Source organism: Vigna umbellata, chromosome 1 (genome assembly GCF_029865625.1).
Source record: "Vigna umbellata cultivar VRB3 chromosome 1, Vumbellata_1.0, whole genome shotgun sequence".
NCBI lineage: Eukaryota > Viridiplantae > Streptophyta > Magnoliopsida > Fabales > Fabaceae > Vigna > Vigna umbellata.
Genome location: NC_142165.1, coordinates 13318108 through 13328992, shown reverse-complemented (window position 1 = coordinate 13328992; position 10885 = coordinate 13318108). Strand labels below are relative to the sequence as shown.

General features: G+C 33.3%; 1 protein-coding gene across 1 annotated transcript; it reads left to right on the top strand.

The window, feature by feature from the left end:
* Positions 1 to 7824: 7824 nt before the first annotated feature.
* On the top strand, positions 7825 to 8655 carry LOC124848284 (uncharacterized). Its single transcript, XM_047325928.2, has one exon. It carries the CDS (start codon positions 7921 to 7923, stop codon positions 8497 to 8499), a length of 579 nt encoding a protein of 192 aa, XP_047181884.1. The 5' UTR covers positions 7825 to 7920; the 3' UTR covers positions 8500 to 8655.
* Positions 8656 to 10885: the final 2230 nt, after the last annotated feature.

Below are 10885 nucleotides of genomic sequence, written 5' to 3'. Positions count from 1 at the left end.
GGCTTTTTTAAAAATATTATATTATCCAAATAAAATAATTAACTTTATTAAATTTAAAACAAATCACTCATCTATCAAATCATCTATATTTGACTAGAATAAGTATTAAATAAATTTACGACATTAAAATTGTTTTTTCAGTGTACGATTTGGATTTGATAATTGTGATCGAAAATATCAGCCTTGTTTTTTTAAACTTGAAATGAAAAAATTAATAATATTTCACACATGGAAAAAGTTTGCTTTCAAGTACCAATTGTATATCCACAAATTATATTCTTTACCCGTAACCTATATAAAGGAACTACTAATATATGGATTAACATTTAATACATATAGAGTCTTTAAAATCTCCCTGATAATAAAATTCAAAATCTAATATATATATATATATATATATATATATATATATATATATATATATATATATATATATATATATATAAAAGAATTTAACAAAAGCTAATATTTAAAAACGAATATTGCAATAACTTATATGCATATAAGTTTAACTACTGTTCACATCCTTTTCTACCACACAATCCGCTTATAATATATATCTTATGATTACAGTAGGTGAACAAAATCATATCTCAACGTCTAACAAAAAATAAAAAATAAATTTAGATCATTCATATTCTATTAAGAAGGATATATTCATTTTCTTAATTAAACATAATTAAATGATAACATACAACTTAAAATTCAATTTATCACATGTATTTTAAGTAGACTGAGAGATATCATACTGATAACAATTCAAGTCCACAATAAGATTACAATAATACCATCAGGTCCAATGGAAAATCTAATCAGGAAGAACATGTAGATTACCAAAATATTTAGTTGATTATAAATTGTGAAAAGTGGGATTGTTTGGAAAGGGAATATTTTGTTATGAGTTGTCAGTTTGTTAATGGATCTATTGAGAGTTTATTGTTATATTTGCCCGAGTAATGAAAGAATAAGGGAGATGAATTTTCTCCTTTTCTATATTCCTCTTTTTATTCTGCTGCAGGAGGCTCCTTGACCTCGAATCAAGGCATTTTCTTCTATCAAATTGGTGCTCTCATTGAGAGACGCGACGCGAACATGACAGACCACAATACCCGTTCCAAATCTATCATCAATTTGGAAGAAGCCATCCTGAAGCTCACCGTCAACCAAAGTGAAATCACCAACCGTTTGGATGCCATTACATCCCAACTTACCTTACGCGACCCTCCCTCTCCAAAACCCAAAGATCGTCGTTTACCTCTTATGAAATTAGACGTTCCCCGGTTTGATGGAACCGATCCTATGGGCTGGATCTTTAAGATCTCACAGTTCTTCGAGTATCATCAGACACCAGAGGCTGACCGACTTCGAATAGCTTCTTTTCACATGGAGGGCCCAGCCCTTAGTTGGTTTCAATGGTTGCATCGGAACAACATGCTTCCTTCTTGGCATGAATTTCTACAAGCCTTGGAGGTTCGTTTCACCCCTTCGTATTATGACGACCCACACGACTCTCTCTTCAGATTAACGCAAAAAGGTACGTTTCAAGATTACCTAAATGAATTTGAACGGCTTGTTAATCGTATAGTTGGTCTCCCTGTCACTTTTCTACTGAGCAATTTTATTTCTGGGTTAAACTCGGATATTCGCCGTGAGGTTCAAGCGTTGCAACCGCAATCATTAACACAAGCGGCAGCTCTGGCCAAATTACAGGAGGATAAGCTTAACGACCAACACCGATATTTGCGTCAACGTCCCCATATTATGTCTTCTTCTGGTCCTCCATTGTTACCTACCCCACTGTCACGATCGTCGGCAACGCTACCCACATCGCCTAAAACACATTATAAGAAATTGACTCACGAGGAGATGTTAGATCGTCGTGAGAAAGGACTATGCTACAATTGTGATGAAAAATTCAGCCCCGGGCACAAGTGCAAGGGTTGTTTCTTTTTATTGGTTGCCATAAATGAGGATGACGACATATAGGGGAGTCATCGGCCCTTGAGTTGGACCCTAATTCCCTTCTTTCAGAAGAAAGAAGTCTGACCCACAATGAAGCCCAAATCAGCTTTAATGCTCTAGCTAGTTTACCTACCCCAAAAGCACTAAGGATTGTGGGCCACATTAAAAAATAGCCCATCAGTGATGGGGAAGTACTCATAACTTTATTCAGGACAAAGTTGTTAAATTCATGAATTTGGCAACCCAACCCACTGACATATTGAGGGACATGGTGGGTAATGGAAGTGAACTTGAATGCCATATTATTTGTCCAAAAGTCAATTTGATGATTTAGAGCCATATGTTCGCAGTGGACCTTCACGTTCTTCCTATTAGTGGTGCAGATGTTGTTCTCGGCATCCAGTGGCTAAAGGAATTAGGCCCCATTTGTACTGATTATTCTCAACTCACTATGAAATTTGTCAAGAATGGAAAATTTGTTGAACTCACGGCCAATGCACCCCAGAAGCCCAGTGACATTTTAACCCATCAAGTCAAACGCATAGTACAAACACATGGGGCCGCAGGTTTCTTCCACATCAGAATACTTCCTACTACACCTTCACAATCTCAACCAAATATCCTTACTCATCCCCTTCCTGACATCTCTGCCCTCTTACACAAATACCGTAAGCTTTTTCAAAAACCTCCTGCACTTCCCCCATCACGCCTTAATGATCACAAAATCCACCTCCTCCCCAATTCTGCTCCCATCTCGGTGCGGCCTTACAGATACCCTCATTTCCAGAAGGCTGAAATTGAGAAACAGGTAGAGGAAATGTTAACCAATGGTATGATTCAGCCAAGCCATAATCTGTTTTCCTCTCCGGTACTACTTGTGAAAAAGAAAGATGGTAGTTGGCGGTTTTGTGTTGATTTTCGTGCTCTTAATGTTATTACCATTAAGGACAAATTTCGAATTCCAACTATTGATGAACTTTTAGATGAGTTGGGTGGAGCTTCTTGGTTTTCAAAATTGGATTTACGCCAAGGCTATCATCAGATCCGAATGAATACTGCAAACATTCAAAAAACCGCATTTCGAACTCATCATGGACACTATGAGTACACGGTCATGCCATTCGGGCTTTGCAATGCCCCCTTTGCCTTTCAAGCCATAATGAACGAACTACTAAAGTCGTTCATGCGAAAATTTGTGATCGTTTTTTTTACGATATCTTGGTCTATAGTCGCTCATTAGAAGACCACCTTCATCACTTAGAACAAACATTCCTACAATTGTTATAGGGGGAGTTCTTTCTAAGGGACTCTAAATGCTTGTTTGCCCAAACACAATTGGAGTATCTAGGGCATGTAGTTTCTTCTACGGGAGTTGCACCTGAACATTCAAAAATCCAGGCAATGGTGGATTGGCCAACACCAACCACTATTAAAGCTCTTTGTGGTTTCTTGGGTTTAATAGGATTTTATAGGCGATTCATAAAGGGATACGCTGTTATCGCTTCGCCCTTTACAATTCTCCTTAAGAAAGACACATTTAGGTGGTCCACAGAAGCTCAAACTGCTTTTGATACTTTGAAGAAGGCCATGACTGAGGCACCAGTTTTAGTCCTCCCAAATTTTGACTTGCCCTTTGTTTTGGAGACGGATGCATTAGGTGTGGCCATGGGTGCAGTTCTTATGCAGGAAGGACATCCTATAGCATTTCATAGTAAACCATTTTGTCTCAAACTCATGCGATCTTCGACATATGTGCGTGAACTTCATGCAATCACTTCTGCTATCAAGAAGTGGCGACAATATCTTCTTGGACACTCTTTCACAATCCTCACATATCAACGTAGCCTCAAGGAGTTAATGTCACAAATTATTCAAACTCCTGAGCAACAAATTTATTTGTCAAAGTTGCTAGGATTTGATTATTCCATTCAATATAAGGCAAGAAAAACGAATGTCGTGGCTGATGCCCTCTCACGACCCCAAGACCTTGGTAACAGCCAGTTTTTAGTTCTATCCATGCCTCGTTTTGTGTTCCTAGAGGAGCTCCGCAAAGCTCTACACACGAGTTCAAAATTTGCTCAATTATTCAAGGTAGTACAAATGGATCCTGATGGTCATGAGAATTATAGTATCCACCAAGAATTGTTGATGTATAAAGGAAAGATTTGGATTAATAGTGAAAATCCTTTCATTCCATTGTTGCTGGAAGAATTTCACATGACACCATTAAGTGGTCACACAGGCATTGCAAAGACTTTATCGCGGCTCCAACAAAATTTTTATTGGCAGGGCATGTGTGACTATGTCCAGAAGTTTGTGGCTCAATGTGTAACTTGTCTGCAGACCAAATATGAAATCAAAAGACCCGCTGGCCTACTTCAGCCTTTATCTATTCCCTTGAAGTCGTGGGTTGATTTGTCCTTGGACTTCATTACAGGTTTACCTCTCTTTCAAGGAAATACGGTCATTTTAGTGGTGGCTCATCGTTTCTCCAAAGGTGCTCACTTTGGCGTATTACGCACTCAATTTACTTCATTTAAGGTTGCCCAACTCTTCTTGAACATGGTTTGTAAGCATCATGGGTTTCCCCGTAGTCTAGTTTCTGATCGGGATCCCGTTTTCATTAGCAAATTCTTGCGAGAATTATTCCAATTGTGTGGCAACAAACTTCGGATAAGTACATCCTTCCATCCAGAAACTGACGGATAGACAGAAGTTCTCAACTGGATCCTTGAGCAATATCTTTGTTCCATGGTGCACAACAAACCTACAGAATGGGGAAAATACTTAGGGGTCACTGAATGGTGTTACAACACTATTGTTCATTCAGCTACTGGGATGTCTCCTTTTCAGGTCACATACGGGAAGGAACCTCCCTCCATTCCGCATTACTTAGCTGGCACTTCTGTTGTTGAAGCGGTGGATTCTTTATTATTAAGTCGCCAAGACATGATAGATGTTCTTCAAAGGAAGCTTCAAAAGGTGCAAGATCAAATGAAGATAATTGCTGATAACAAGAGACGTTTGGTTGTATACCAGGTGGATGATTGGGTGTATGTTCACCTTCGACCATATCGAAAAAAATCTGTAAGGGGAACCACTTATCAAAAATTGAGTAAGCGCTTCTATGGTCCATTTCACATATTGGAGCGGATAGGACCTGTAGCATACCGACTAGAGCTGCCTTCAACTTCCAAAATCCACCCAGTTTTTCATTGCTATGTGCTCAAGGCCCATCATGGTCCCCTTCCTCTTCAACAAGCTGATCTACCGGTTGCCACACATGGAAACAACCCATTAATTAGTCCTATGGCTATACTGGACTCCAAATGGGACAACTCTACATCACCCCCAACGAAATTGGTTTTAGTACAATGGATGGGATTAACTCTGGAGGACACTACTTGGGAAATTTGGAATGAGTTACGTGAGACATATCACCTTGAGGACAAGATGATTCTCCCAGGGAGTAGTAATGATAACAATTCAAGCCCACAAAAAGATTACAATAATATCATCAAGCCCAATGGGAAATCTAACTCAAACATATCAGCAAGAACTCGTAGATTACCAAAATACTTAGTTAATTATAAATTGTGAAAAGTGGGGTTGTTTGGGGGGAGGGAATATTTCGTTATGAGTTGTCAGTTTGTTAGTGGATCTGTTGAGAGTTTATTATTTCCATATCTATGTTATATTTACCTGAGTAATGAAAGAATAAGGGAGATGAATTTTCCCCTTTTCTATATTCCTCTCTTTATTCTGCTGCAGGAGGCTCCTTGACCTCGAATCAAGGCATTTTCTTCTATCACATACATGTGATCTCTCTCATCTGCCTCATAGAAGCAATAAGTATATATCTTGAAGTTGGATAATTCATCTTTCACAAATTTATATTTGCAAATTTTATCAACTACCAAATTCTCAATTACAAAACCTCCTTCAATTAAAATCATCAAATTAATAGTTGTATGTTCCTAAATACAAAAATTTTCTTTACCTCAAAAGAAGAGTATTGCTCTTAAAGACTTCACACAATACACAAATCCTTTAGTAACTTTAACTACATAAAAAAATCATATTATTAATTGAGAATTGAGAATCATTTATAACTACTCAAAGACTTGCAACCCCTTAATAGGGCACATACAGCAAAATATTAATTGGATATAGAAAATAGCAAAACAAAAACTTACTTTATTATTGGCAAATCTATTTGGGCAATCTTATTACTATGTATACCATGATTTCTAAGATGTCTTCGAATCTTCAAATAGATGAAAAGAAAGTTAAATATTTTAAAGAATAAATAGAAAAATTTTATATAAATATATTCATATAGAGATAGAGATTTTTATAGAATGAAAGTCGTTGAAAAAATTTATTTATAGTTAACTTTTTAATAATAAAATATATTAGTATGATTATAAAACTTTTTTTATTATCAATCTATTTTTCAAGACTTCGTGATGTCAACATAAAGACCTTGATTGGTCATAACACAAATGTATAAATGCAGCAGAATGATCAGTATCAATTTTATGATATTGTTTTTGTTTTGGTAGATTTAAATTTAATTATTGATATAATTCTTATCATTTTAATATTAATATGTGTATCAATTTTATTTAAAATGACAACAGCCATTTAAAATCTAACAACATGCTAATCAATTTCTTGGAAGGTTGAAAATAAGCCTTTACTTGGAGGCTAAACTTATATATTCCTTAATTTCTAACTTCAAAGAAACGATTACCTTAATTAGTGTTAGACAGCTCTAATTTTTTACCCTTTTACTCTTTAAATAATACTTTTAAATTAAATAACTATTTATAAAAAAAACTATCTCCAACAAAATTATAAAAGTTATTGATATTTATTTTTGTAAAATAAATTATAATTTAATATTTTTATTTTAATAATTATAATCATGATTATTTTGAAAAGGGAACACTATTGTGTGTTTACAATTGTAACCTTAATTAAAAAAAATTGTTGTAATATTTAATAATATCAAACTGTAATAACAAGTACAGGTAATAAACATAAAACACGTTATATCTGATTTTGAAGAAAAAAGAATTAATTCACGCATTTTTTATAATATATATAATAAATTTTACATTTGAATATTATTATATGATTTCATTTAATAATTATTTTTAATATTAATTAGTATTATACTTAAATTTATTTTTGTCTTTATATTTTTTATTCAATTAAGTTGTAATAATTTTTAAATGAAAATAATTTGTTTTTTTTATGTTAAATTAATATTTATGCAATTTTAAGTATATAGTATATTAAAATCCAAAAGATGATGTGTATTAAATCAGAAGATAAAAATAATTAACTTCTAAAATATAACATATTTTAATCAATGTAAAGGCGAATTTCACAAAAGGATCAAATTATTCAAATGGAGTAAAAGAAAAGTATGAAAACTAAAATAAATTGTAAATCTAAATATAAATTAACATAACATTTAATTCTTTTTCTGAAAGTTTCACTTATGACTATTACGTGGTAGGGTAATACTAGAGTAACCTATATTTATATTCATTTTCATTTGAGTAAAACAGACATATAAAAAAAATAATTTTTTGTATTTTTTGAAAAAATAACGAAAAAAATTATTAAAAGAATATGAAAAGTTTCTATGTATAAAATTATCTTATCTGTATTAAGTATCCGTTGCCATTCTCACACTATCATTAAATAAACCGCCTGTAAAAGATGGAGGGAATGTAAAATGTAAACCAAAGGACAAATTGCACATGTGAAACTGCCATGCGAATCAATAGTTTTTTACCTTGGTAATGATTATTATCATCTGTATACAGCTCAAACTGCGTATGCATTAGATATGAGCAATGCTTTAAAAAGCAACACCATGAAGAATTATTTTCACCATTTCCCAGTGCAAGCTATAGCTGTTCTTGGTTGAAACTCCACAAAATGAATTGTTCAACACTATGTTCCTTGTTGGTGACTCTTTGTTTGATCCTCGTTTTTCAATCTCCTTTGCCAACAAAGGCTGGTAGATCTCACGTTCATCACAGACTACTCGGTGCCGGTGCTAGTGCTAGTCCTGATCTCATTGACATAGTCTGCAACGAAACCATAGAAGACTATGGTTTGTGCCAGGAAGTCCTGAGAAGAGATCCTGAAATCGTGAAAGCCAAAAACTTCACCGAACTTGCACAGGCAATTCTGAAACTGGGGGCGAAGGAGGCAGTGGAAGGGCAGAATTTTCTTAAGGGTTTGGCGAAGGAGAAACATGTTCCGGTCATTGAAGACTGTGCGGCTGACTATGATGGGGTGATCAGAGCCCTCAGATCTTCCCTTGGTGAGATGAAATATGATATGCCTGCTGCAAACTATGATGCTAGAATTGCTGGCGATGGAGCTGATTACTGTAGCACAGCTTTGGTTGCTGCAGCCATTGATAACCCTAAGATTTTTGCTCTTAACCGTCGAGTATCCATGATTGGCTTTATGGCATTCAATGCTATGGATAAAATTGGTCCAGAGTAGTTTCTGGGGTTAACTTGCAGTGTACATGCATGTGTAACAATGACGTTAGTAAGATGAATAAATTGAATGTTTGTTTTTTGTTTGTGTTCAAAGTGTTCTTTTTGCATTATAAAGGTATGCTAGGCAACTGTTTTATAAGATTGGTCCTTAAGGTTCTGATTAGGTTCTTTAAGGCTAAAAGCTTTAGAAATTCACAATTTAACAATGGAAGAAAAAGAAAGGAAATGAAAGAGGAGAACATTCAATCTACGAATAACAAAGTCAAACTCTGACATATTAGAAAAATTCAATCTAAGGATTATAAAATCAAAGATTTTGACACAAGAAATATTGTATTGAGATTAGATTTATTGAGAAAGAGGTTCACTGGAAAGACACGAGTCAGTCATCAAAACGAATCATCGATATCAATATTGAGTTTATCGAGAAGGGTCACTTGAAATACACGAGTCGATTATTAAGACGAACCATTCGCTCTGATACCAGTGTTGGGTTTATCGTAGAGGAGGTTTACTGGGAAGACACAATATCAATGAGATCTGAGTTTCAACTACATAAGAAATTGACATCACTCTCTGTAAAAAAGTTATGGATTAATGGGTCTTTCACTTTTATATAATGTTTTACTTTCTCATTTCTATCCAATTTAAGATTTGAACTTCCTTGAATTCTCAACAATCTCATAATCAATTCCTTTGAATTTATCTACATTTTTCATGCACAGGTCGCCATAGATCAATTAGTAAGTCGTTCATGCTTATCAAAGTAACGAATTTACAACAAAGTTTCATTCTGGATGAACATTTTCTGTCATTTTATCATCCATGACCTTGTACTCCATGAATACAGATAAAACATTTATAGCACTAAATAGACACTGCAAGCTTTAGGAAATTATGAAAGAAAGAGAATGTGTTTTATCTAAATTCCTTTATTGCGTAACCTTAGTCACTGCTTATAGCGTTGTTCTGCTTCCACATAAATTATTGTAGAATATTTTGTTGTTGTGATAGTTGTCATAAAATATACCGGAAATCGGAGTTTGTTAGTTATTTTATCCAGAATAGAATCTAAATAGTAGGGACATGAAGGATTGAAGCATTGATCCATTATGCTGTGTGTTTCTGTAACAGCTGACTCCATCATGAATACGGTAGATGGAAGATGCTCTGCACAGAGCCATGACAGAGGAAGAAGAAAAACAGACTAAAAATAGGTACAATTTTGTTTTACGCATACTTTAACAAAGAAGGAAACCTATCTTAAATAGGTTTCGTTGATAACTTTGTGACATTTAATTAAACTTGAATTAAAATTTATAAGATGATAATAAATTTTACTATAATAAGATTTCTTAAATTTACTTCGCGATTCACGATTTATCTACTTATAAATAGTTGGTTAAAATGATTTTTTTAATAATAATTTAGGAAAAAAAACATATTTAATTTCACAAGTATTTAATTTGAACATAGAGATATTTTAGCTTTAATATAATCATTGTCTATGTGTCTATGAAAAGAAGCATCACCTTTGAAGATTGAGTTAGACTTTTAATTAGATTATCAATTATTTCTCTTTCGGTTCTTAAAAATATATAAAAAAAATTTAAAAGTAAAATTAAAAAAATATTACGTAATAGGAAAAATTAGATTTCATAAAAAGAGTTACTGTGCATTGTTTTACCCACTGTGATCTCTATCCTCAATGGAAAGATAGATTATAAAGTAGGATGATAATATTTCACTTTTTCTAACAATTTTTTTACAGTAATTTATATTTATGTGTCACTATTCATATATATATATATATATATATATATATATATATATATATATTTATTTAAAACGAACCAATCACAAACTATCACGATAATAAAAAAATTATAAAAAAAATTGTTAAAAAGATATTTTTCTATAAATTGTAAAAAAAATTATTAAAAAAATATTTTCCTATGAAGTATCCGCGTCTTTCTTTGTGAAGAATATATTATTATAAAAACAACGAAATCTCACATATTTTAAGATTTTAATACATGGACATAGTTAAAAGATAATAAAACTATGCAATTAAGAATAATTTATATATAACTATGCAATTAAGAATAATTCGTGTCTTATTATATGCTCTCACGAAAAACTTGTTCGTACTAATAAAAATATTAGTCCCGCGTTAGATGTAAACAGAGTCTAAAAAATACGAGTGGGAAAAATCCTAACCTTAGGAACTAGTCTATTTTTGCGCGATTAAATTAAATTTAAGCTCACTTTTTGAAAGGCTTGTTCTCGATTTATTAAAAAGTCGTCACCATATTATTTATACACCGTGTGTGGTCAAACAGAAGAGTCTTATTTTAATGGAGGGAAATTGTAACTGGTTCTTTCTT

Bases quoted from the DNA above. Each gene is read 5' to 3' on its own strand.
- LOC124848284 (XM_047325928.2), top strand. From the start codon at position 7,921: ATGAATTGTTCAACACTATGTTCCTTGTTGGTGACTCTTTGTTTGATC.